General features: G+C 58.7%; 2 protein-coding genes across 2 annotated transcripts; one reads left to right on the plus strand and one right to left on the minus strand.

Annotated features, from left to right (window-relative positions):
• The first annotated feature begins 22 nt into the window (after positions 1-22).
• NAA10 (N-alpha-acetyltransferase 10, NatA catalytic subunit) lies at positions 23-13,810 on the plus strand. Its single transcript, XM_074531278.1, has 8 exons — positions 23-184; positions 457-555; positions 2,819-2,877; positions 3,334-3,379; positions 6,629-6,744; positions 8,754-8,798; positions 9,432-9,516; positions 12,466-13,810. Exons 1-8 carry the CDS (start codon positions 164-166, stop codon positions 12,706-12,708), a joined length of 714 nt encoding a protein of 237 aa, XP_074387379.1. The 5' UTR covers positions 23-163; the 3' UTR covers positions 12,709-13,810.
• Positions 13,811-16,690: 2,880 nt separating this feature from the next.
• Positions 16,691-26,940, minus strand: LOC141726391 (uncharacterized). Its single transcript, XM_074531250.1, has 7 exons — positions 22,192-26,940; positions 22,001-22,078; positions 21,115-21,226; positions 20,874-21,019; positions 18,043-18,119; positions 17,197-17,270; positions 16,691-17,067 (listed from the first exon to the last, which is right to left on the minus strand). The coding sequence occupies exons 1-7, from the start codon at positions 23,773-23,775 to the stop codon at positions 17,003-17,005; spliced, it is 2,136 nt and encodes a 711-aa protein (XP_074387351.1). The 5' UTR covers positions 23,776-26,940; the 3' UTR covers positions 16,691-17,002.
• Positions 26,941-27,336: the final 396 nt, after the last annotated feature.

Here is a 27,336-nt window from a genome sequence, read left to right on the forward strand (position 1 = left end):
AAACGCCTGCCAATAAGGCGGTATGATGGGAAGGCGGGCTCGGCGCTGATTGGTCAGAGAGGAACTTCCGGCGGAGGCAACTCGTGAGGGGACCGGGACCGGCGGCGGCACCGGGACCAGAACTGGGAACGGGAAACGGGACCGGGATCGGGAAACCGCAGCCATGAACATCCGGAACGCGCGGGTGGGCGGCCCGGGACGGGCAGAGGGGCTCGGACAGCGAGAACCGGGCACCGGGGAGGGATCTGCCGGTGATACCGGGCCGTGGCGGGAGGCGTGAGGGGATCACCGGGATTGGAGAGCGGTACCGGGCTCTGAGGGGATCCCGATAACGTTTGGCGGCTTTGAGGTGGATCCATGCTCGGAGGGGTCTCTGAGGGCCCATCCCGGTGTTGGGGAGCACCGGGGCCGGTTCTGGGCTGACTCCCCCGGTTCTTCTCCGGTTGTTCCCGGTAGCCCGAGGACCTGATGAACATGCAGCACTGCAACCTGCTCTGCCTGCCCGAGAACTACCAGATGAAATATTATTTCTACCACGGCCTCTCGTGGCCTCAGGTGTGGCTCTGGATCCGCCCCGGGATTACCGGGACTACCGGGATTTAACCCTTTCTCTCCTGGATTTAACCCTTCCCGGTGCCCCTCGGTCTCCTCTAGAACACCTGGGGCCCTGAATTTCACACCTAGGGCCCTGAATTTCTTCCCTGGATCCCATTCCCAGCACACCTGAGCCCTCAGGGTCACCTGGAATCCCCCTCAGAATCACCTGGACCCCTCAAGACCCCCATGAATCCCCTCAGGACCCCAGGAATCCCCCCAGGAACCCCCTGGAACCCCTCAGAATCACCTGGACCCTCCAGGACCCCCAGGAATCCCCCCAGTAACCCCCTGGAACCCCTCAGGACCCCCAGGAATCCCCTCAGGAACCCCCTGGAACCCCTCAGAATCACCTGGACCCCTCAGGACCCTCAGGAACCCCCTGGAACCCCTCAGGGTCACCTGGACCCTCTAGGGCCCCCTGGATCCCCTCCTCCATTCATACCTGGCCCCCCCAAGGTCACCTGGACCCCCCCAGGGACCCCCTGGAATTCCCCCAGTGCCCCCCCTCACCTTTCCCCCCCCAAGGGTCACCTGGAATCCCCCCCAAGGGTCACGTGACCCCCCATGCACACTTGATCACCTCTGTCACCTGTCCCATTGCCACCTGTGTCACCAGTCCCATTGTCACCTCTCCCCACTGTCACCTGTCCCTCTCTCAGCTGTCTCCATTGTCAACTGTCCCACTGTCACCTGTCCATTGTCACCTGTCCCATTGTCGCCTTTCCCCCACATTGTCACCTGTCCCTGTCTCTCTCAGCTGTCTCCATTGTCACCTGTGTCACCAGTCACATTGTCACCTGTCCCGCCATTGTCACCTGTCTCATTGTTACCTGTCCCATTGCCACCAGTCTCACCTGTCACCTGTCTCAGTGTCACCAGTCCTATTGTCACCTGTTCCATTGTCACCAGTCCCCATTGTCACCTGTCCCCACTGTCACCTGTGCCATTGTCACCTGTCCCCCATTGTCACCTGTCTCACCTGTCTCCCCATTGTCCCCTGTTCCATGGTCCTGTGTCCCATTGTCACTTGTCCCACTGTCCCCTGTCCCATTGCCACCTGTCGTATTGTCACCTGTCCCATTGTCCCCTGTGTCACCTGTGCCATTGTCACCTCTCGTATTGTCACCTGTCCCATTGTCCCATTGTCACCTGTGCCATTGTCACCTGTCCCAGTCTCACCAGTCCCATTGTCCCCTGTCTCACCTGTCCCCCATTGTCCCCTGTCCCATGGTCCTGTGTCCCATTGTCACCTGTCACATTGTAACCTGTCCCACTGTCCCCTGTCCCATTGTCACCTGTCCCATTGTCACCTGTCGTATTGTCACCTGTCCCATTGTCCATTGTCCCATTGTCACCTGTGCCATTGTCACCTGTCCTGTTGTCACCTGTCCATTGTCACCTGTGTTACCTGTCCCACCTGTGTTACCTGTCCCATTGTCACCTGTCACCTGTCCCCCCATTGTCCCCTGTGCCATTGTCACCTGTCCCAGTCTCACCGGTCCCATTGTCCCCTGTGTCACACACCTGTCCCATTGTCACCTGTGTCACCTGTCCCCCCATTGTCCCCTGTCCCATGGTCCTGTGTCCCATTGTCACCAGTCACATTGTAACCTGTCCCACTGTCCCCTGTCCCATTGTCACCTGTCGTATTGTCACCTGTCCCATTGTCCCATTGTTCCCTGTGCCATTGTCACCTGTCCCAGTCTCACCGGTCCCATTGTCTCCTGTGTCACCTGTCCCCCCATTGTCCCCGTCCCCATTGTCCCCTGTGCCATTATGACCTGTGTCCCCTGTCTCACCTGTGCCCCTGTCCCCTGTCCCATTGTCACCTGTCATATTGTCAGCTGTCTCATTGTCCCGTTGTCCTATTGTCACCTGTGCCATTGTCCCCTGTGTCACTGGTGCCCCTGTCCCCTGTCCCAGCTGTCCTATTGTCACCTGTGTCCCCTGTGCCATTGTCCCCTGTGTCACCTGTGCCCCTGTCCCCTGTCCCATTGTCACCTGTCCCATTGTCCCATTGTCTCATTGTTACCTGTGCCATTGTCCCCTGTGCCATTGTCCCCTGTGTCACCTGTCCCATTGTCCCATGTCCCCCCATTGTCCCCTGTGCCATTGTCCCCTGTGTCACCTGTGCCCTGTCCCCTGTCCCAGCTGTCCTATTGTCACCTGTGTCCCCTGTACCATTGTCCCCTGTGTCACCTGTGCCCTGTCCCTGTCCCAGCTGTCGTACATCGCCGAGGATGAGAACGGGAAGATCGTCGGATACGTCCTGGCCAAGATGTGAGTGTGAGACCCCCCCCAAATGTGGGACCCCCACCCCAATTCCTGCCCCTTTTGGGGGTCCCCAGGTGGATTTGGGGGAATTTTGGGGGTCCTTGGGTGGATTTGGGGAGGTTTGGGGGGTCCCCAGGTGGATCTGGGGGGTCCCCAGGTGGATTTGGGGGAATTTCGGGGGTCCCCAGGTGGATTTGGGGAGGTTTGGGTGACCCCAGGTGGATTTTGGGGGGATTTGGGGGGTCCTCAGGGGGATTTGGGGGAGTTGGGGGGTCCCTGAGGGGCTTTGGGGGTCCCCAGGTGGGGATTTGAGGGTCCCCAGGTGGATTTGGGGGGAATTGGGGGTCCCCAGGTGGATTTGGGGGGAATTGGGGGTCCCTGGGGGGTTTTGGGGGAATTTTGGGGGTCCCCAGGTGGATTTGGGGGGGTCTCATCCCTGTGACCCCCACCATGTTCCCATAGGGAGGAAGACCCCGATGATGTCCCCCATGGTCACATCACATCCCTGGTGAGATTGGGGAGGGGTCCTGGGGGGCTTTGGGGAGTTTTGGGATCACCTGAGGGGTTTGGGGGTGTCCTTGAGGGGTTTGGGGGGGTCCTGGAGGGGTTTTGGGGGCATTTGGGGTCATCCTGGAGGGGTTTTGGGGGTGTTTGGGGGGTCTGGGGGGCTCCAGGGGGAGTTTGGGGGGGGTCTGGGGGGGTTTTGGGGTCACCTGAGGGTTTGATGGACTCTTGGGATGGTTTTGGGGGGTCCTGGAGGGGTTTGGGGGGTCCTGGAGGGGTTTGGGGGGGTCCTGGAGGGAGTTTTGGGGTCACCTGAGGGTTTGGGGGGGCTTCTGGGAGGGTTTGGGGGGTCCTGGAGGGGTTTGGGGGATCCTGGGAGGGGTTTGGGGACTCATGGGGGCGTTTTGGGGGGGGTTCTGGAGGGATTTGGGGTCATCCTGGAGGGGTTTTGGGGGTGTTTGGGGGGTCTGGGGGGCTCCAGGGGGAGTTTTGGGGGGGTCTGGAGGGGTTTTGGGGTCACCTGAGGGTTTGATGGGCTCCTGGGATGGGTTTGGGGGGCTCCTGGGATGGGTTTGGGGGGTCCTAGAGGGGTTTGGGGGGTCCTGGAGGGGTTTGGGGGGGTCCTGGAGGGGATTTTGGGGTCACCTGAAGGTTTGGGGGGTCCTGGGGGGGTTTGGAGGGGCTCCATGGGGGCTTTTGAGGGGGGTCCTGGAGGGGTTTGGGGAGGTTCTGGGTGGGTTTGAGGGGGTCCTGGAGGGGGTTTTGGGGTCACCTGAGGGTTTGGGGGGGCTTCTGGGAGGGTTTGGGGGGGTCCTGGGATGGGTTTGGGGGAGTCTGGGGACTCATGGGGGCGTTTTGGGGGGGGTTCTGGAGGGATTTGGGGTCACCTGAGGGGTCTTGTGGGGTTTTTGGGGTCCCCTGGTGGTTTTTGGGGTGTCCCATCCCATTTTTGGGGTTTTTGGGGCTGTCCCATCCCATTTTTGGGGTTTCCCATCCCATTTTGGGGCATCTCACCCTGTTTTTGGGGTGTCCCATCCCATTTTTGGGGGTGTCCCATCCCATTGTTGGGGTGTCCCATACCATTTTGGGGTCTCCCATCCCATTTTGGGGCATCTCACCCCCTTTTTGGGGTGTCTCACCCCATTTTTGGGGTGTCCCATCCCGTTTTTGGGGGTGTCCCATCCCATTTTCGGGGTTTTCTATCCCATTTTGGGGTTTTTGGGGTGTCCCATCCCATTTTTGGGGTGTCTCACTCCATTTTTGGAGTGTCTCATCCCATTTTTGGGTTCTATGGGGTTCTTGGGGTGTCCCGTCCCATTTTTGAGGTGCCACACCCCATTTTTGGGGTGCCACACCCAATTTTCGGGGGTGTCCCATCCCATTTTGGGCTGTCCCATCCCATTTTTGGGGTGTCTCACTCCATTTTTGGGGTGTCTCACCCCATTTTTGGGTTCTATGGGGTTTTTGGGGTTTCCCATCCCATTTTGGGGTTTTGGGGTGTCCCATCCCATTTTTGGGTGTCTCACCCCATTTTTGGGGTGTCCCATCCCATTTTTGGGTTTTTGGGGTTTTTGGGGTTTCCCATCCCATTTTTGGGGTTTCCCATCCCATTTTGGGGTTTTTGGGGTGTCTCACCCCATTTTTGGGGTGTCCCATCCCATTTTTGGGGTTTTTTGGGTGTGTCCCATCCCATTTTTGGGGTGTCCCATCCCATTTTGGGGTTTTTGGGGTGTCTCACTCCATTTTTGGGGTTTCCCATCCCATTTTTGGGTTTTTGGGGTGCCACACCCCATTTTTGAGGTGTCCCATCCCATTTTTGAGGTGCCACACCCCGTTTTTGGGGTGCCACACCCCGTTTTTGGGGTTTCCCATCCCGTTTTTGGGGTGTCTCACCCCGTTTTTGGGGTTTCCCATCCCGTTTTTGGGGTGTCCCATCCCATTTTTGGGGTGTCCCATCCCATTTTTGGGGTTTCCCATCCCATTTTGGGGTTTCCCATCCCGTTTTTGAGGTGCCACACCCCATTTTTGGGGTTTCCCATCCCGTTTTTGAGGTGCCACACCCCGTTTTTGAGGTGTCCCATCCCATTTTTGGGGTGTCTCACCCCGTTTTTGGGGTGTCTCACCCCGTTTTTGGGCTGTCTCACCCCGTTTCTGGGGTGCCACACCCCGTTTTGGGGTGCCACACCCCATTTTTGGGGTGTCCCATCCCATTTTTGGAGTGTCTCACTCCATTTTTGGGTTGTCCCATCCCATTTTGGGGTTTTTGGGGTGTCCCATCCCATTTTTGGGGTTTCCCATCCCATTTTTGGGGTGTCCTGTCCCATTTTTGAGGTGCCACACCTAATTTTGGGGGGTGTCCCATCCCGTTTTTGGGGTTTCCCATCTTGTTTTTGGGGTTTCCTATCCCATTTTTGGGCTGTCCCATCCCATTTTGGGGGTTTCCCATCCCGTTTTGGGGTTTTTGGGGTGTCTCACTCAGTTTTTGGGGTTTCCCATCCCATTTTGGGGTTTCCCATCCCATTTTTTGGGGTTTCCCATCCCATTTTTGGGGTGCCACACCCCGTTTTTGGGGTGTCCCATCCCATTTTTGGGGTGTCTCACCCCATTTTTGGGGTTTCCCATCTCATTTTTGGAGTGTCCCATCCCATTTTTAGGGTGTCTCACCCCGTTTTTGGGGTGCCACACCCCGTTTTTGGGGTGTCTCACCGCGTTTTTGAGTTGCCACACCCCGTTTTCGGGGTGTCTCACCCCGTTTTTGGGGTGTCCCATCCCATTTTTGGGGTGTCCCATCCCATTTTTGGAGTGTCTCACTCCATTTTTGGGTTGTCCCATCCCATTTTGGGGTTTTTGGGGTGTCCCACCCCATTTTTGAGGTGCCACGCCCCATTTTTGAGGTGCCACACCCCGTTTTTGGGGTGTCTCACCCCGTTTTTGGGGTTTCCCATCCCATTTTTGAGGTGCCACACCCCGTTTCTGGGGTGTCTGACCCCGTTTTCGGGGTGTCTCACCCCGTTTTTGGGGTGTCTCATCCCATTTTTGGGGTTTCCCATCCCATTTTGGGGTTTTTGGGGTGCCACACCCCATTTTTGGGGTGTCCCATCCCATTTTGGGGTTTTTGGGGTGTCTGACCCCGTTTTTGGGGTTTCCCATCCCATTTTTGGGGTTTCCCATCCCATTTTTGGGGTGTCTCACCCCGTTTTTGGGGTTTCCCACCCCGTTTTTGGGGTGTCTGACCCGTTTTCGGGGTGCCCAGGCGGTGAAGCGCTCGCACCGGCGCCTGGGGCTGGCGCAGAAGCTGATGGACCAGGCCAGCCGGGCCATGATCGAGAACTTCAACGCCAAATACGTCTCCCTGCACGTGCGCAAGAGGTGCGACCCCAAAACACCCCAAAACACCGGGGGGGACCCCAAAACCCCTCAAGGAACCCTCAGGTGACCTCGAAACCCTCAAAGAACCCTCCCAAACCCTCAGGTGGCCCCAAAACACCTCAAGGAACCTTTAAGGAACCCTCAGGTGACCCCAAAAACCTCTCAAGAAATTCTCAGGTGACCCCAAAACTCCTCAAGAAACCCTCAGGTGACCCCAAAACACCTCAAGGAACCTTCAAGGAACCCTCAGGTGATCACAAAATCCTTCCAGGAACCTTCCCAAACCCTCAGGTGACCCCAAAACCCTCAAGGAACCCTCAGGTGACTCCAAAACTCTTCAAAGAATCCTCCCAACCCCTCAGGTAACACCAAAACTCCCCCAAAGATCTCCAAGAAACCTTCAGGTGACCCCAAAACCCTTCAGGAACCCTCCCAAACCCTCAGGTCACCCCAAAACCCTCAAAGACCCTTCAAGGAACCCTCAGGTGGCCCCAAAAACCTCTCAAGAAATTCTCAGGTGACCCCAAAACTCTTCAAGGAACCTTCAAGAAACCTTCAGGTGACCCCAAAATTCCATCAAGGAACCCTCAGGTGACCCCAAAACTCCTCAAGGAACCTTCAAGGAACCCTCAGGTGATCCCAAAACCCTTCAAAGAACCCTCCCAACCCCTCAGGTGACCCCAAAACCTCTCCAGGACCCCTCAAGTGACCCCAAAACCCTCAAGGAACCTTCAAGGAACCCTCAGGTGACCCCAAAACCCTTCAAAGAACCCTCCCAACCCCTCAGGTGACCCCAAAACCCTCAAGGAACCTTCAAGGAACCCTCAGGTGACCCCAAAACCCTCAAGAAATTCTCTGGTGACCCCAAAACTCCTCAAGGAATCCTCCCAAACCTTAAGGTGACCCCAAAAACTCCCCCAAAGTTCTCCAAGAAATCTTCAGGTGACCCCAAAACCTTCAAAGAACCTTCAAGGAACCCTCAGGTGGCCCCAAAAACCTCTCAAGAAATTCTTTGGTGACCCCAAAAGTCCTCAAGGAACCCTCAGGTGACCTCAGAACCCTCAAAGAACCCTCAAGAAACCTTCAGGTGACCCCAAAACTCCTCAAGGAACCTTCAAGGAACCCTCAGGTGACCCCAAAAACTCCTCAAGGAACCCTCAGGTGACCCTAAAACACCTCAAGGAACCTTCAAGGAACCCTCAGGTGACCCCAAAAACCCCTCAGGAAATTCTCAGGTGACCCCAAAACTCCATCAAGGAACCCTCCCAAACCCTCAGGTGACCCCAAAACTCCATCAAGGAACCCTCAGGTGATCACAAAATCCTTCCAGGAACCTTCCCAAACCCTCAGGTCACCCTAAAACTCTCAAAGAACCCTCAGGTGACCCCAAAGCCCTCCCAAACCCTCAGGTGACCCCAAAACTCCCCCAAAGATCCCCAAGGAACCTTCAGGTGACCCCAAAAACCTCTCAAGAAATTCTCTGGTGACCCCAAAACTCCTCAAGGAACCTTCAAGGAACCCTCAGGTGATCCCAAAACGCTTTAAGAAACCTTCAGGACCCCAAAACTCCTCAAGGAATCCTCCCAAACCCTCAGGTGACCCCAAAAACTCCCCCAGAGTTCTCCAAGAAACCTTCAGGTGACCCCAAAACCTTCATGGAACCTTCAAGAAACCCTCAGGTGACCCCAAAAACTTCTCAAGGAACCCTCAGGTGACCCCAAAACCTCTCCAGGACCCCTCAAGTGACCCCAAAACCCTCAAGGAACCTTCAAGGAACTCTCAGGTGGCCCCAAAACTCCTCAAAGAACCTTCAAGAAACCCTCAGGTGATCCCAAAACCCTTCAAAGAACTCTCCCAACCCCTCAGGTGACCCCAAAACCTCTCCAGGACCCCTCAAGTGACCCCAAAACCCTCAAGGAACCTTCAAGGAACCCTCAGGTGACCCCAAAACCCTCTCAAGAAATTCTCAGGTGACCCCAAAATGATCTCACCCCGTTTTCCCTTGGCAGTAACCGGGCAGCGCTGCACCTCTACTCCAACACCCTCAACTTCCAGTGAGCCTGGGGGGAATTGGGGGAGGGTTTGGGGGGCTTTGGGGGAATTTGGGGGGCTTTGGGGGAAATTTGGGGGAGATTTTGGGGGGCTTTGGGGGGAATTTGGGGGAGGTTTTGGGGGAAATTTGGGGGAGGTTTTGGGGGAATTGGGGGAGGTTTTGGGGGGCTTTGGGGGAGGTTTTGGGGGGCTTTGGGGGGAATTTGGGGGAGGTTTTGGGGGAAATTTGGGGGAGGTTTTGGGGGGAATCTGGGGGAGGTTTTGGGGGGCTTTGGGGGGAATTGGGGGAGGTTTTGGGGGGAATCTGGGGGAGGTTTTGGGGGGAATCTGGGGGAGGTTTTGGGGGGCTTTGGGGTAATTTGGGGGAGGTTTTGGGGGGAATTGGGGGAGGGTTTGGGGGGCTTTGGGGGGAATTTGGGGGAGGTTTTGGGGGGAATCTGGGGGAGGTTTTGGGGGGCTTTGGGGAAATTTGGGGGAGGTTTTGGGGGAAATTAGGGGGAGGTTTTGGGGGGCTTTGGGGGAAATTTGGGGGAGGTTTTGGGGGGCTTTGGGGGAGGTTTTGGGGGGCTTTGGGGGAGGCTTTGGGGGAGGTTTTGGGGGGGTTCCCCCGTTTGTGACCCCCAGATCTCCCCCAGGATCAGCGAGGTGGAGCCCAAGTACTACGCGGATGGAGAGGACGCCTACGCCATGAAACGGGACCTGAGCCAGATGGCAGAGGAGGTGCGGCCCCCCAAAACCCGGGCACCCCAAAATCCTCACCCTGAGAACCCCAAAAAAATAATCATTAACCCCCATTCCCATATGGGAACCCCCAAAATCCTCTCCAACCCTGGGACCCCAAAAAACTCCTCATGAACCTCCTGGGAACCCCAAAATCTTCACCCTGGGAACCCCAAAATCCTCATTAACCCCTGGGAACCCCAAAAACCTCACCCTGGGAACCCCAAAATCCTCATTAACCCCCTGGGAACCCAAAAAACTCCTCATGAACCACCTGGGAACCCCAAAAACCTCACCCTGGAAACCCCAAAAAAATCATCATTAACCCCTATTCCCACCTGGGAACCCCAAAATCCTCATGAACCTCCTGGGAACCCCAAAAAACTCACCCTGGGAACCCCAAAATCCTCATTAACCCCTGAGACCCCCAAAATCCTCTCCAAGCCCACCTTGGGACCTCCAAAAAACTCCTCATGAACCCCCTGGGAACCCCAAAATCTTCACCCTGGGAACCCCAAAATCTTCACCCTGGGAACCCCAAAAAAATCATCATTAACCCCTATTCCCACCTGGGAACCCCCCAAAAAACTCCTCATGAACCCCCTGGGACCCCAAAAACCTCACCCTGGGAACCCCAAAATCCTCCCCAACCCCACCTGGGACCCCCAAAATCCTCATTAACCCCCCTGGGACCCCAAAATCCTCTCCAAGCCCACCTTGGGACCCCCAAAAAACTGCTCATGAACCCCGTGGGAACCCCAAAATCCTCGTGAACCTCCTGGGAACCCCAAAATCCTCAACCTGGGAACCCCAAAAAAATCATCATTAACCCCCATTCCCACCTGGGAACCCCCAAAAAACTCCTCATGAACCCCCTGGGACCCCAAAATCTCAACCTGGGAACCCCAAAAACCTCACCCTGGGAACCCCAAAATCCTCATTAACCCCCTGGGACCCCAAAAACCTCACCCTGGGAACCCCAAAATCCTCATTAACTCCTTGGGACCCCAAAAAACTCTTCATGAACCCCCATTCCCACCTTGGGACCCCCAAAAAACTCAACCCGGGAACCCCCAAAAAAATCCCCATTCCCACCTGGGAACCCCAAAATCCTCATTAACCCCCTGGGACGCCCAAAAAACTCTTCATGAACCCCCATTTCTACCTTGGGACCCATAAAAACTCCTCATGAACCACCTGGGAACCCCAAAATCCTCAACCTGGGAACCCAAAAAACCTCACCATGGGTATCCCCAAAAAAATCCCCATTCCCACCTGGGACCCCCAAAATCCTCATTAACCCCCCTGGGATCCCAAAATCCTCTCCCAGCCCACCTTGGGACCCCCAAAATCCTCATGAACCCCCTGGGACCCCAAAATCCTCAACCTGGGAACCCCAAAAAAAATCATCATTAACCCCTATTCCCACCTTGGGACCCCCAAAAAACTCCTCATGAACCCCCTGGGACCCCAAAATCTCAACCTGGGAACCCCAAAAACCTCACCCTGGGAACCCCCAAAAAAATCATCATTAATCCCTGGGACCCCAAAAACCTCACCCCGGGAACCCCAAAATCCTCATTAACCCCTGGGACCCCAAAATCCTCTCCAAGCCCACCTTGGGACCCCCAAAAAATCATCATTAACCCCCTGGGAACCCCAAAAACCTCACCCTGGAAACCCCAAAAAAATCGTCATTAATCCCCTGGGAACCCCAAAATCCTCTCCAACCCTGGGACCCACAAAATCTCCTCATGAACCCCCATTCCCACCTTGGGATCCCCAAAAAACTCCTCATTAACCCCCTGGGAACCCAAAAACCTCAACCTGGGAACCCCAAAACTCTCTTGAACCCCCTGGGACCCCAAAATCCTCACCCTGGGACCCCAAAATCCTCATGAACCCCTGGGACCCCAAAAACCTCACCCTGAGAACCCCAAAATCCTCTCCAGCCCCACCTGGGACCCCCAAAAAACTTCTCATGAACCACCTGGGACCCCAAAATCTCAACCTGGGAACCCCAAAATCCTCTCCAACCCTGGGACCCCCAAAAAACTCCTCATGAACCCCCTGGGAACCCCAAAAATCTCCCCAAACTCCCCCTGGGACCCCCCAAACCCCTCTCCACACTCCTGGGACCCCCAAAATCCTCCCCAACCCCTCCTGGGACCCCCAAAATTCCCCCTGGGACCCTCAAAATCCCTCCTGGGACCCCCAAAATCCCTTCTGGGACCCTCAAAACCCCTCCCCACCCCCCTGGGATTCCCAAATTCCCCCCTGGGACCCCGAAATTCCCCCCTGGGACCCTCAAAATCCCTCCTGGGACCCCCAAAATCCTCCCCAACCCCCCCTGGGACCCCCAAAATCCCTCCTGGGACTCCCAGAATCAATCCCCCTTGGGACCCCCAAAATCCCCCCTGGGATCCCCAAAATCCCCTCTGGGACCCCCCAAATTCCCCCTGGAACCCCCAAAATCCTCCCCAACCCCCCCTGGGAACCCCAAATGCCCCCTGGGACCCCCAAACCCCCACCCCACCCCCCTGGGACCCCCAAAATCCCTCCTGGGACCCCCAAAATCCTCCCCAACCCCTCCTGGGACCCCCAAAATCCCCCCTGGGACCCCCCAAAATCCCTCCTGGGACCCCCAAAATCCTCTCCAACCTCTCCTGGGACCCCCGAAATCCTCCCTGGGACCCCCCAAATTCCCCCTGGGACCCCCCAAACCCCTCTCCACCCCCCTGGGACCCCCAAAATCCTCCCCAACCCCTCCTGGGACCCCCAAAATCCCTCCTGGGACCGCCCAATTTCCCCCCTGGGACCCTCAAAATCCTCCCCAACCCCTCCTGGGTCCCCCCAAAATCCCTCCCCACCCCCTTGGGACCCCCAAAACCCCCCCTGGGACCCCCAAACCCCCTCCCCATGATCCCCCCCCTGTGTTTCCCCCCCCAGCTGAGGAAGCAGCTGGAGCAGAAGGAGCGGGGGCGCCCCCCGGCCCCCACGGAGCCCCCCCGAGCTGGGGACGGGCTCTGTGGCTCAGGGGGGACCCCCGGGACCCCCCCCACGCCGGGGGGACCCCCCCAGAGCCACCAGGAGGACGGGGGGGGGGACAGCAAGGACCTGAGCGAGGTCAGCGAGACCACCGAGAGCACGGACGTGAAGGACAGCTCGGAGGCGTCGGACTCGGCCTCGTAGGGACCCCCAAAATCACCGGGGGCACCCCCAAAAATCACCGGGGGCACCCCCAAAAATTACCGGGGACACCCCCAAAAATCACTGGGGGCACCCCCAAAAATTACTGGGGGCACCCCCAAAAATTACCGGGGGCACCCCCAAAAATCACCGGGGGCACCCCCAAAAATTACCGGGGGCACCCCCAAAAATCACTGGGGGCACCCTCAAAAATTACCAGGAGCACCTCAAAAAATACCTGGGAGCCTCTGGAAAAAAATCTCTGGGAGTTTGCCCCAAAAAATCCCCAGGAGATCCCCAGAAATTTCTAGGGACTCCCCCAGAAATATGTCTGGGACCCCTGGGAGCCCCCCCCAGAAATACCTGGGAACCCCTGCAAAAAATATCTGGGACCCCCCCTAAAATCTCTGGGAGACCCCCCAAAATCTCTGGGACCCCTGGGAACCACCCCAAAATCTCTGGGAGTCCCCCCAAAAATACCTGGGAGCCTCTGGAAAAAAATCTCTGGGAGTTTGCCCCAAAAATATCCCCAGGAGACCCCCAAAAAATCTTTGGGACCCCCCCTGCAAAAAAATCTCTGGGACCCCTGGGAACCACCCCAAAATCTCTGGGAGTCCCCCCAAAAAATCTCTGGGACCCCCAGGAGCTCCCCCAAAAGTACCTGGGAACCCCTGCAAAAAAATCTCTGGGAGCCCCCCCCAAAATCTCTGGGACCCCCCCCTAAAAGAATCCCCAGGAGCTCTCCCAAAAAATCTCTGGGACCCCTGGGAGCTCCCCAGAAATTCCCCAGAAGCCCCCCCCCCCCAAAAATAAAAATTTCTGGGACCCCACTCAAAAATTCTCTGGGACTTCCCCCAAAAATATCTGGGAGCCCCCCCCCCCAAAAATATCTGGGAACCCCTGCAAAAAATATCTGGGACCCCCCCTAAAATCCCTGGGAGACCCCCAAAAATCTCTGGGACCCCCCCAAAAGAATCCCCAAGAGCTCCCCCAAAAAAATCCCTGGGAGCCCCCCAAATCTCTGGGATTCTGGGACCCCCAGGAATCCCCCCAAAAAAATCTCTGGGACCCCTGGGAACCACCCCAAAATCTCTGGGAGCCCCCCCCCAAAAAATACCTGGGAGTTTGCCCAAAAAATCCCCAGGAGCCCCCCCAAAAATCCCCAAGAGTCCTCCAAAAAATCTTTGGGACCCCCCCCAAAATCAACCCCTGGGACCCTCCCCAAATCCCTGGGACCCCCAGGATTCACCCCAAAATTTCTGGGAGTCCCCCCCAAAAAAATCACTGGGACCCCTGGTAACTCCCTCACATACTCTCTGGGACCCCCCCCAAAGATCCCTGGGTCCCCCCCAAAAAGTCACTGGGACCCTCGGGAGCCCCCCAAAAATCTCTGGGAGCCCCCCCAAAAAAATCTCTGGGACCCCCGGGAGCCCCCCCAAGCCCCCCGGGCCCCCTCGGTGCTGGTGGGGGCATTAAAGCCCCTCCGTGTCCAGGCTCGGCTCTGTTTTTGGGGGCGCTCGGGGATTTTTGGGGCGTCGCGACCCCTCCCCAAAGGGTTAAAGCGGGGTGGGCGGGGCTTGGGCTGGCCACGCCCCTAGATGGGATGGGGTGCTGCGTTGGGGGCGTGGCTTATGCAGATTTGCCTCCTGCTGATTGGTGGAGACGCGCGGTTGTGGCGCCCCCTGGCGGGAGGGCGGGGAGGGGACAGCGACAGCGGGAACGTGACCGGGACAGCGGGAACGGGACCGGGACAGCGGGAACGGGAACGGAGCGAGGCTGGGGCAGCGGGAACGGGGCCAGGAACAGGATTGGGATCGGGACCGGAGCGAGGCTGGAACAGCCGGCACCGGAGCAAGGCTGGGGCAGCGGGAACGGGACCGGGAACGGGATCGGAGCGAGGCTGGGACAGCAGGAACGGGATCGGGACTGGGAACGGGATTGGTATCGGGACCGGAGCCAGGCTGCGGCAGCGAGAACGGGAACGGGACAGGACCGAGGTTGGGGAAGCAGGAACGGGATCGGGACCGGAACGAGGTTGGGGCAGCGGGACCGGAAACGGGAATAGGGCCAGAGCCAGGTTGGGGCAGTGGAACTGGAACCGGGACCGGAGCGAGACTGGGGCAGCGGGAATGGGAACGGGACCGGAGCGAGACTGGGGCAGCGGGAACAGGGCCAGGAACGGGATCGGGACCGGAACGAGGTTGGGGCAGCGGGAATGGGAACGGGACCAGAAACGGGATTGGGACTGGGAACGGGACCGGAGAGAGGCTGGGACAGCGGGAATGGGACAGGAACCGGGACCGGAGCCAGGATGGGACACCGGGAACGGGACCAGGACGGGGAGCGAGGCCGGGACCGCAGGATCAGGAACGGGACAGGGACCGGAGCAAGGTTGGAACATCGGGATCAGGACCGGGATCGAGATTGGAGAGAGGCCGGGGCACCGGGAACGGGACCGAGACCGGAACTGGGAGCGGAGCCAGGCTGGGGAAGCAGGAACGGGACCGGGGACAGGTTGGAACAGCGGGAACGGGGCCGGGAACGGGATCGGGACCGGAGCAAGGCTGACACACCGGGACCGGAACCAGGCTGGGACAGCGGGAACGGGACCAGGGCTAGAGCGAGACTGGGGCAGCAGGAACCGGGTCAGGAACGGGAACCGGGATTGGGACCGGGATCGGAACGAGGCTGGGGCAGCGGGAATGGGAACGGGACCGGAAAAGGGAACGGGATTGGGAGCGGGACCGGAGAGAGGCTGGGACAGCGGGAACGGAAACAGGACCGGAAAAGGGAACGGGATCGGGACCAGAGCCGGGCTGGGGCAACGGGAATGGGATCGGAGGGAGGCTGGAGGAGCAGGAACGGGAACCGGGACTGGGATCCGAGTGAGGCTGGGGCAGCGGGAATGGGACCGGGAACGGAACTGGGGCCGGAGCGAGGCTGAGACACCGGGAACGGGAACGGGACCGGGAACTGGGAATGGGAACGAAACCGGGGCCGGGAGAGCGGGAACGGGATCGGGATCGGGATCGGGACCAGAGTGAGGCCGGGAGAGCGGGAATGGGAACGGGATCGGGAACGGGACCGGGATCGGGATTGGGATCGGGATCGGGATCGGGATCGGGATCGGGACCGGAGTGAGGCCGGGAGAGCGGGAATGGGAACGGGACCGGGACCGGGACCAGGACCGGGATCGGGACCGGAGTGAGGCCGGGAGAGCGGGATCGGGACTGGAGCCAGGCTGGGGCAGCGGGAACGGGGCCGGGACCGGGAGAGCGGGAACGGGATCGGGACCAGGATCGGGACCGGGACCAGAGTGAGGCCGGGAGACCGGGAACGGGACCGGGACCGGGATCGGGATCGGGACCAGAGTGAGGCCGGGAGAGCGGGAATGGGAACGGGAACGGGATCGGGAACGGGAGAGCGGGAATGGGAACGGGAACGGGATCGGGAACGGGAGAGCGGGAACGGGATCGGGACCAGGATCGGGACCGGGACCAGAGTGAGGCCGGGAGACCGGGAACGGGACCGGGACCGGGATCGGGATCGGGACCGGGACCGGGATCGGGACCGGAGTGAGGCCGGGAGAGCGGGAACGGGACTGGAGCCAGGCTGGGGCAGCGGGAACGGGACCGGGACCGGGATCGGGACCGGGACCAGAGTGAGGCCGGGAGAGCGGGATCGGGACTGGAGCCAGGCTGGAACACCGGGAACGGGATCGGGGTGGAAAGGGAGGGGGGGGGAAGCACCGGGACCGGGATAGAAATGAGGAGGGAAAGCAGGACCGGGGCGATGGAGGCACCGGGAACGGGATGGAAACCGGGAAAGCACCGGAACCGGTGGGGATGAGGGGGAAAATTCCACCACAAATTGTGGGAAATACCGGGAATTGAGGAGCAGGAGGAAGAGGAGGAAGAGGAAGGAGAAGAAGAAGAAAATCCCCCCCAGAACTCCCCTGTGATTCAAGAAGAAATCCCCCCATAAATCTGTTAAAACTTTCTCTTTATTATAATATAATTCTTCAATATAAAAAGCAAATTTTACAAGTTTTAAACCCAAAATGTACAAAAAAAAAAACCCAAAAAAAACCAACCAGGAAATGAGGAAATGTTCGTGTTCGTCCCCTTGGTGTGTGAGGGGAGGGGGATTGAGGAGATTTAGGACCCCCCAAAAATGGGGAGGGGGATGTGAAAAGGCCTTCAAACACCCTGAGCTGTTTTGGGGGACCCCAGCCCCTCATTACCCGCAATTCCGGGGGGTTGGGGATGTGCAGCACCCCCAAATCCCCCTCCCCAAATTAAATTTTGGGGTCTCTGTGTCCCACGGGGGGCTCCTCTGTCGGGATCTCTTCAACGCCACTGCCTGGAAAAAAAAGGGAAAAAAGGGAAAATTGAGGGGCACAAAATCAGCTCTGACCCCCCCTCAATTTCCTCAGGGGAGGAATTTTGGGGTCCCCCCACAGTTTTTGGGGGGGAATTTGGGGTTTCTCACCATCCCCATCATCGGGGATCTCCTGCACATCCTCATCGTCATCCAGGATCACCACGCAGTCCTCGCCGCTCTCACTGGGAAAATTAAAAATTTTTGTTAATTGGGAGGTGAAAATTGAAAATTTTTGTTTGTTGGGGGTGAAAAGTGAAAATTTTTATTAATTGGGGGGTGAAAATTTAAAATTTGTATTAATTGGGGGGTGAAAATTTAAAATTTTTTTGATTGGGGGGTGAAAATTTAAAATTTGTATTGATTGGGGGGTGAAAATTGAAAATTTTTGTTCATTGGGAGGTGAAAATTTTGGTTTGTGGGGGTGGTGAAAATTGAAATTTTTTGTTCATGGCAGGTGAAAATTAAAAATTTTCATTAATGGGGTGAAAATTGAAAATTTTCATTAATGGGGGTGAAAATTGAAAATTTTTGTTCATTGGGGGGTGAAAATTTTTGTTAATGGGGGGGTAAAAATTGGAAATTTTTGTTTATGGAAAAATGAAAATTTTTGTTCATTGGGGGTGAAAATTTAAAATTTGTATTAATTGGAGTGAAAATTTTTGTTCATGGGGGTTGAAAAATGAAAATTTTTGTTCATAGGGCCTGAAAATTGAAAATTTTTATTCATGGGGGGTTGAAAATTTTTGTTCATGGGGGTAAAAATTCAAAATTTTCATTTATTGGGGGGTGAAAATTGAAAATTTTTATTTGTGGGGGGGTGAAAATTGAAAATTTTCATTTATTGGGGGGGTGAAAATTGAAAATTTTGGTTTGTGGGGGTGGTGAAAATGGAAGTTTTTTGTTCCTGGGGGATGAAAATGTCAAATTTGGGGTCCCCCCTCGGGGTGCACTCACCTGTCTGGGGGTCCCTCGGGACCCTCCCCCAGCAGGTAAAACTGGAGCGGGTTGGGCCAGAGCTCGTCCTTGATGATCTGGGGGGAAACGGAGATCAGGGGGGACCGGGAGCACTGGGAGCACTGGGAGTGTTACTGGGAGCACTGGGAGAGACTGGGAGTGTTACTGGGAGCACTGGGAGCACTGGGAGCTGTTACTGGTGTTACTGGGAACACTGGGAGCTGTTACTGGGAGCACTGGGAGCTGTTACTGGTGTTACTGGGAACACTGGGAGCTGTTACTGGGAGCACTGGGAGCTGTTACTGGTGTTACTGGGAGCATGGGAACACTGGGAGCTGTTACTGGGAGCACTGGGGACTTTCCCGGGCGTCAAAGCCGCCATCTCCGTTGCAGCCACCAGAGGGCGCTCGCTCCTCCCCGCGCATGCGCAATGGGAACACTGGGAGGTGTTACTGGTGTTACTGAGAGCTGTAACTGGGAGCACTAGGAGCTGTTACTGGGAGCACTGGGAGCTGTTACTGAGAACACTGGGAGCTGTTACTGGTGTTACTGGGAGCACTGGGAGGTATTACTGGGAGCACTGGGAGCTGTAACTGGGAACACTGGGAGATGTTACTGGTGTTGAGCACTGGGAGGGGGAACTGGGAGCTGTTACTGGGAGCACTGGGAGCACTGGGAGCTGTTACTGGGAGCACTGGGAGTACTGGGAGGTGCTACTGGGAGCTGTAACTGGTGTTACTGGGAGCATTGGGAGCTGCAACTGGGAGCACTGGGAGCACTGGGAACACTGAGAGCTGTTACTGGGAACACTGGGAGGTGTTACTGGTGTTGAGCACTGGGAGCACTGGGAGGGGGAACTGGGAGCTGTAACTGGTGTAATATGGAGCACTGGGAGCTGTAACTGGGAACACTGGGAGATGTTACTGGTGTTGAGCACTGGGAGGGGGAACTGGGAGCTGTTACTGATGTTACTGGGAGCACTGGGAGCTGTTACTGGGAGCACTGGGAGATGTTACTGGTGTCACTGGGAGCTGTTACTGGGAGCACTGGGAGCTGTTACTGGGAGCACTGGGGACTTTCCCGGGGGTCTCCATCCCCTCCCCACTCCAAGCCGCCATCTCCATTGCAGCCACCAGGGGGCGCTCGCTCCTCCCCGCGCATGCGCACTGGGAGCACAGGGAGCTGTAACTGGTGTCACTGGGAGCTGTTACTGGTGTTACTGGCAGCTGTCACTGGTGTCACTGGGAGCTGTTACTGGTAGAACTGGGGACTTTCCCGAGGGTCTCCATCCCTTTCTTGGGGGTCTCCATCTCCATTGCAGCCACCAGGGGGCGCTCGCTCCTCCCTGCGCATGCGCACTGGGAGCACAGGGAGCTGTTAATGGTGTCACTGGGAGCTGTTACTGGTGTCACTGGGAGCACTGGGAGCTGTTACTGGGAGCACTGGGAGATGTTACTGGTGTCACTGGGAGCTGTTACTGGTGTTGAGCACTGGGAGCACTGGGAGGGGGAAGTGGGAGCTGTTACTGGGAGCACTGGGAGTACTGGGAGGTGTTACTGGGAGCACTGGGAGGTGTAACTGGGAGCACTGGGAGCTGTTAACTGGGAACACTGAGAGATGTTACTGGTGTTGAGCACTGGGAGCACTGGGAGGGGGAAGTGGGAGCTGTTACTGGGAGCACTGGGAGTACTGGGAGGTGTTACTGGGAGCTGTAACTGGTGTAACTGGGAGCACTGGGAGGTGTAACTGGGAGCACTGGGAGCACTGGGAGCTGTTACTGGGAGCACTGGGAGCTGTTACTGGGAGCTGTTACTGGTGTCACTGGGAGCACTGGGAGGTGTAACTGGGAGCACTGGGAGCACTGGGAGCTGTTACTGGGAGCACTGGGGACTCTCCCGGGGGTCTCCATCCCCTCCCCACTCCAAGCCGCCATCTCCACTGCAGCCACCAGGGGGCACTCGCTCCTCCCCACGCATGCGCAGTGGGAGCACTGGGAGCTGTTACTGGGAGCACTGGGAGCTGTTACTGGGAGCACTGGGAGCACTGGGAGCTGTTAACTGGGAACACTGGGAGATGTTACTGGTGTTGAACACTGGGAGCACTGGAAGGGGGAAGTGGGAGCTGTTACTGGGAGCACTGGGAGTACTGGGAGGTGTTACTGGGAGCTGTAACTGGTGTTACTGGGAGCACTGGGAGCTGTTACTGGGAGCTGTTACTGGTGTCACTGGGAGCTGTAACTGGTGTAACTGGGAGCACTGGGAGGTGTAACTGGGAGCACTGGGAGCTGTCATCTGGTGTCACTGGGAGCTGTCACTGGTGTCACTGGTGTCACTGGGAGCTGTTACTGGGAGCACTGGGAGCTGTTATCTGGGAACACTGGGAGATGTTACTGGTGTTGAGCACTGGGAGCTGTTACTGGGAGCACTGGGAGCTGTTACTGGTGTTACTGGGAGCACTGGGAGGTATTACTGGGAGCACTGAGAGCTGTAACTGGGAACACTGGGAGATGTTACTGGTGTTGAGCACTGGGAGGGGGAACTGGGAGCTGTTACTGGGAGCACTGGGAGCTGTAACTGGTGTAACTGGGAGCACTGGGGACTTTCCCGGGGGTCTCCAGCCCCTCCCCGCTCCAAGCCGCCATCTCCATTGCAGCCACCAGGGGGCGCTCGCTCCCTGCCCGCCGCTGCCTCCCCGCGCATGCGCACTGGGAGCTGTTACTGGGAGCACTGGGAGCTGTTACTGGTGTCACTGGGAGCTGTCACTGGTGTCACTGGTGTCACTGGGAGCTGTCCCTGGTGTCCCTGGTGTCCCTGGGCCCATCCCTGCCTCACCTCAGCCACCCTGTCCCCGGCGGGCGCGCTGTGATCCCCGAACCAAGCGAAGAAGCTCCGCGGGGCCGGGGGTCCCTTGTGGGGGCGGCTCCGGGGGTCCTGGCCCTGCCACCACCGGATGGGCGTCGAGTGCGACACCAGGTGACCTGAGGGGAGGGGACAGCACCGGATGACGTCACTCCTGAACCGCCAAACCCCGTGGGAATTTGGGGATCCCCCTTATCCGCACCCCAAAATTCACCTGAGGGTCCCCGCACGAACTCCTTGGCCACGACGTCGTTCTGGAAATAGGGATTGACGCTGAAGAAAAAGCGGATCCGGCACCCGGGGTGGCTCTGCCCAAACTCCTCCACCTGAAAAGGCACCCCCAAATCTCAGGGGGGGTCACAGTACCCCAAAAGTGCCCCCCAAACCTCATTTGGGGTGTCAATGCACCCCAAAAGTCACCCCCAAACCTCAGGGGGGTTACAGCACCCAAAAAGTGCCCCCCAAACTTCACGGGAGTGGTGACAGCACCCCAAAAATCCCCCCCAAACCTCAAAAGTTGCCCCCAAACCTCATTTGAGGTGTCAATGCACCCCAAAAGTGCCCCCAAACCTCAGGGAGGGGTCACAGCACCCAAAAAATCCCCCCCAAACCCCAAAAGTGGCCCCCAAATCTCAGGGGGGGTCAATGCACCCCAAAAGTCACCCCCAGATCTCAGGGAGGAGTCACAGCACCCTAAAAGTGCCCCCTAAACTTCATGGGAGTGGTGACAGCACCCCAAAAGTGCCCCCCAAAAATCCCTCCCAAACCCCAAAAGTGGCCCTCAAATCTCAGGGGGGGGTCACAGCACCCCAAAAATCCCTCCCAAACCCCAAAAGTGTCCCCCAAACCTCATTTGAGGTGTCAATGCACCCCAAAAGTGCCCCCCAGATTTCAGGGAGGAGTCACAGCACCCTAAAAGTGCCCCCCAAACTTCATGGGAGTGGTGACAGCACCCCAAAAGTGTCCCCCAAACCTCACAGCACCCCAAAAGTGCCCCCCAGACCTCATTTGAGGGGGGTCACAGCACCCCAAAAGTCTCCCCCAAACCCCATTTGGGGTCACAGCCCCCCAAAATTGCCCCCAAGCCCCTCCCCAAGCACCTGCAGGCTGGTCATGTAGCTCAGCGCGTCCTCGTCGCGGTCGCTGATCATGGCCGAGAGCTGTGGGTGGTTCAGGAACTGGGCACAGAGAGGGGGTCAAGGAAACTTCTGGAAGTTCCTCCGCGCACCCCGGAACCCCCAACATTTTAAAAAAATGTTTAAATTTTTTTTTTGCTTCCCCCCAAGGATACGGCGGTGACCCAGAAGCCGGGGATGTGCTGGATGAGGCGGTTGCGGCGCTGCAGGTGCGGCCGGCGGCGCAGGCAGAAGCGGGCGCGGAGGCGGCGGAAAGCTCGCGCGGCCTCCTCCTCCACGGCCTCCAGCTCCAGCTGCACGGCCTCCAGAGCCGCCAGGTACCTCCCCGGGCCTTCGTCCCGCTCCTCCTCCTCCTCCTCGTCCTCATCATCCTCATCCAGAGAGATCACCGCGCTCTCCTCGCTCACCGCCGCCTTGGCGTTTTGCCCCGCTCCGCCCGTGGGTTCCAGGTTCTCCGCGGGTTCCTCGTCCTCCTCGTCCTCCTCGCCGCCTTTCTGCTCTCTGTCCCACCTCTGAGCCCTCTCTGCTTCTTCTCTGGCGGCTTCCAAGCTGCTCTCTGGGTTTCTTGGCCTGGGTCTCGCCGGGGTTTTGGCTTTGCGCCTGTTGGTGCTTTTCCTCTCCTCCACGCTGCCCGGGATTTTGGGGGTGCTCTCCTCCGAGCCCCCCTTGCTCCTTCTGCCCTGCTCCAAGCAGCGAGTGACGGCCGTCTCCAGGCTCCCTCTGCGACCATTGGTGCTCCCAAGGTTCCCTGTGAGCTCCTTGGGGGTCTCCAGACCATCCTGGGCTTCCCTGGGGGTCTCCAAACTTCCCTTGGAATCTGTGGGAGTCTCCAGGACATCGCTGTTCTTCTCCGAGGAGTGAGTGGCAGCAATTTCCAGGTCCTCTCTGGTGGTCTCCATCCCCTCTTTGACCTCTCGGGTGGTCTCCAAACCCTCTTTGATCTCTCTGGTGGTCTCCAAACCCCCATTTTCCTCCTCCGAGCAGTCACTCCTTGTGTTCTGCAGGCTCCCTTTGCATCCGTTGATGGTCTCCAGGTCCCCCTTGGCCTCCTCGGTGGTCGTGACCTCTCCGGTGACTTTCCCGGGGGTCTCCATCCCTTTCTCGGGGGTCTCCATCCCACTTTTGGGGGTCTCCATCCCACTTTTGGGGGTCTCCAGCCCTTCCCCGGTCACAGCCGCCATTTCCGAGCAGCCGCCAGAGGGCGCTCGCTCGTCCCCGCCGCCGCCTCCCCGCGCATGCCCAGACCCGTCACCCCTCGCGCGCGCGCTGCGGCCCTCACCACGACCTCCGGCGGGGGTGGGGGAACGCGCCGTCTCCTCCCCGCTGTTAACGGCGGCGGCGGCGGAGCCCGTCCCGGTGGGCTCATCCAGACGGCGGAGCTTGGCCGGGGACGGTCGTTCTGTCCCGGCCCCGGCCCCGCTCATGGCGGCGGCTCCGGCGCCCGCCACAGGCCGAAAAAGCGCGCGCGCCGCCGCCGCCGCCGCCGAGGCCCCGCCCACCCCGCTCGTCACTCGCGCGCTGCCCCCAATTGGCCGGTTGCCATGGAGACTACCGTCACGCGGGGCGGGCGGGAAATGAGCGGCCAATGGGAACGCGCTGCTTTGGCGGGCTCCGGGCAGCGCGGTGGACGGGGCTGGGGGGGGGAGCCGCGCGCGCTTATGCGCAGCGCGAGGAGCGCACGTGCGGGCGGCGCGAGAGCCGCGGCCGTGAGGGGAGAGGCTCCGCCCCCTTCCCGCCATGAGGGGCTGAGGGAGCTGGAGGGCGGCGGGACCCCCATGGAGGGAACGGGTTCCCCCCCACACTGTCACCTGAGAGACTGGGACCTTCCCTCCGGGGCTGAGGGAGTGGGAGGGTAGTGGGACCCTCCCGGAGGGGACGGGTTCCTTTCCACGCTGTCACCTGGGACCCTCCCTGAGGGGCTGAGGGGACGTGAGGGCGGGCAGGACCCCTCCGGAGGGGACAGGATTTCTCCTCAGTGAGTATAGAGGGACTGGGACCCTCTTTCAGGGGCTGAGGGACCGCGAGGGCGGGCAGGACCCCTCCGGAGGGGACAGGGTCTTCATTTCTCCTCAGTGAGTATAGAGGGGCTGGGACCCCCTTCAGTGTAACCTGAAGGACTGGGAGCCCCCCTCAGGGGGCTGAGGGACAGCGGGGGCAGGCAGGACCCTCCAGAGCGGACAGGATTTTAATTTCTCCTTAGTGAGTATAGAGGGGCTGGGACCCCCTCCAGTGTAACCTGAGGGACTCAGGGGCTGAGGGAGCGTGAGGGTGGCGGAACCCTCCCGGAGGGTACAGGATTTCCATTTCTGCTCAGTGAGTATAGAGAGGCTGGGACCCCCCCCTAATGTCACCTGAGGGACTGAGACCCTCCCTCAGGGGCTGAGGGACAGCGGGGATGGGCAGGACCCTTTTTCCTCCCTTCTCAGTGAATATAGAGGGGCTGGGACGCCACCCAAATGTCACCTCAGGGACTGGGACTCTACGGTGACTTCCGAAGGGCTGCCCCCCTCCGCCATTACCTGAGGGGCTGAGGGCCTGTGGGTGCTGGTGGCCCCCTCACTGAGGGTCTGGGACCCCCACACGATGTCACCCAAAGAACTGAGGGACTGCAAGAGGAGCAGAACATCCGGAGATGACAAGAAACCCCCACAGTGAGTGCAGAGGGGCTGGGACACACCCTGAGGGGAGGAGGACGCCATAGGGGATGGCATCTCCCCCACAATGAGCCCAAAGGGACTGGGACTCCTCCATAGTGACTTCAGAATGGCTGTGTCATCCCCCCAGACCTGAGGGGACAGGAGGGACAGGACCACGAGCCAACACTGGCCACCTCCAGGAGGCTCATGACCCCCCTGGCTGCTGCCAGGACCCTCGAGACCCCCAAGTGCCTCCAAGGAGCCTTAGGACCCCTCCATAGGGGGCTCAGGACCCCCACCCCAGCTGCTCCCAGGACACCCAGGACCCCCCAAGTGCCTCCAAAGAGCCTTAGGACCACTCCCCTCTTCATCCTAGGGGGCTCAGGACCCCCTCCCCAGCTGCTCCCAAGACATTCAGGACCCCCCAGTTCTTCAATGGAGCTCAGGACCCCCACCCCAGGACACTCAGGACCCCGCAAGTTCTTCAAGACCCCCACCCCAACTACCCTCAGGACATTCGGGACCCCCCCAAATTCTTCAGAGGGATTCAAGACCCCCTCCCCAGTTTCTTCCAGGAACCTCGAGACCCCCCAAGTGCCTCCAAGGGGCCTTAGGACCACTCCCCACTTCATCCGAGGGGGCTTAAGACCCCCACCCCAGTTGCTTCCAGGACATTCAGGACCCCCCAAGTTCTTCAAGACCCCCACCCCAACTACTCCCAGGACGATCAGGTTCTTCAGAGGGGTTCAAGACCCCCTCCTCAGTTTCTTCCAGGATCCTCGAGATCCCCCAAGTGCCTCCAAGGAGCTTTAGGACCACTCCCCACTTTATCCTAGGGGGTTCAAAACCCCCCCAGCTGCTCCCAGGATACTCAGGACCCCCCAAGTGCCTCCAAGGAGCTTTAGGACCACTCCCCACTTCATCCTAGGGGGCTCCAGACCCTCCCCAGCTGCTCCCAGGACATTCAGGACCCCTCAAGTTCTTCAAGACCCCCACCCCAACTACTTCCAGGAAAATCAGGATCCCCCAGTTCTTCAGGGGGGTTCAAGACCCCCCCCCCAGCTGCTCCCAGCACACTCAGGACCCCCGAAGTGCCTCCAAGGGGCCTTAGGACCACTCCCCACTTCATCCTAGGGGGTTCAAAACCCCCCCAGCTGCTCCCAGCACATTCAGGTTCTTCAGAGGGGTTCAAGACCCCCTCCCCAGTTTCTTCCAGGACCCTCGAGACCCCCCAAGTGCCTCCAAGGAGCCTTAGGACCACTCCCCACTTTATCCTAGGGGGCTCAGGACCCCCTCTCAGCTGCTCCCAGAATACTCAGGACCCCCCAAGTTCTTCAGGGGGGTTCAAGACCCCCCCCCAGCTGCTCCCAGCACACTCAGGACCCCCGAAGTGCCTCCAAGGGGCCTTAGGACCACTCCCCACTTCATCCTAGGGGGTTCAAAACCCCCCCAGCTGCTCCCAGGACATTCAGGACCCCCCAAGTTCTTCAAGACCCCCTCCCCAACTACTCCCAGGACAATCAGGTTCTTCAGAGGGGTTCAAGACCCCCTCCTCAGTTTCTTCCAGGACCCTCGAGACCCCCCAAGTGCCTCCAAGGAGCCTTAGGACCACTCCCCACTTTATCCTAGGGGGCTCAGGACCCCCCCCTCAGCTGCTCCCAGGACACTCAGGACCCCCCAAGTGCCTCCAAGGGGCCTTAGGACCACTCCCCACTTCATCCTAGGGGGTTCAAAACCCCCCCAGCTGCTCCCAGCACATTCAGGTTCTTCAGAGGGGTTCAAGACCCCCTCCCCAGTTTCTTCCAGGATCCTCGAGATCCCCCAAGTGCCTCCAAGGAGCTTTAGGACCACTCCCCACTTTATCCTAGGGGGCTCAGGACCCCCCCTCAGCTGCTCCCAGGATACTCAGGACCCCCTCCCCAGCTACTCCCAGCACTCAGGACCCCCCAGTTCTTCCAGGGGGCTCAGGACCCTCACCCCAGCTGCTCCCAAGACATTCAGGACCCCCCAAGTTCTTTAGGACCCCCACCCCAATTGCTCCCAGGACACTCAGGACCCCCCCAGGCTGTCACAGACCCTTCTATCGCGACATGGCTCATATATCCCGACAGCCCCAGCTGAGCCTGCGCCACCCTCAGGGGCTGGGGGGGCCCTTTGTCACCCAGGGCCCCCCCCCCCCCCTGTGACCTTTACTGGGGGCGTCCCCGAGGGCAGGAAACGGCTGCGACAGCGACACCGGGGGGGGGGAGGGGGACAGGGCCACCAACCCCTAAACAGAGACAGACAACCCTCCCATACCCCCCCACCACCCCAAAATTACACCCATCACCCCAAAATGACACCCCCCACCCCAAAAAATCCACAACCCCCCCACGACAAAAAATCGGGGACACCAAAGGGGGTGGGGGGACAGGGCCACCACCCCCTAAACAGAGACAGACAACCCTCCCCTACACCCCACCACCCCAAAATGACACACACATCCCAAAATTAGACACACACCCCAAAATTACACACACACACCGCAAAATGACACCCCCCACCCCAAAAATCCACAACCCCCCCACGACAAAAACTCGGGGACACCAGAGGGGGGGGGACGACAGGGCCACCATCCCCTAAACAGAGACAGACAACCCTCCCCTACACCCCCACCACCCCAAA

This window comes from Zonotrichia albicollis, chromosome 34, assembly GCF_047830755.1.
Source record: "Zonotrichia albicollis isolate bZonAlb1 chromosome 34, bZonAlb1.hap1, whole genome shotgun sequence".
Classification (NCBI taxonomy): Eukaryota; Metazoa; Chordata; class Aves; order Passeriformes; family Passerellidae; genus Zonotrichia; species Zonotrichia albicollis.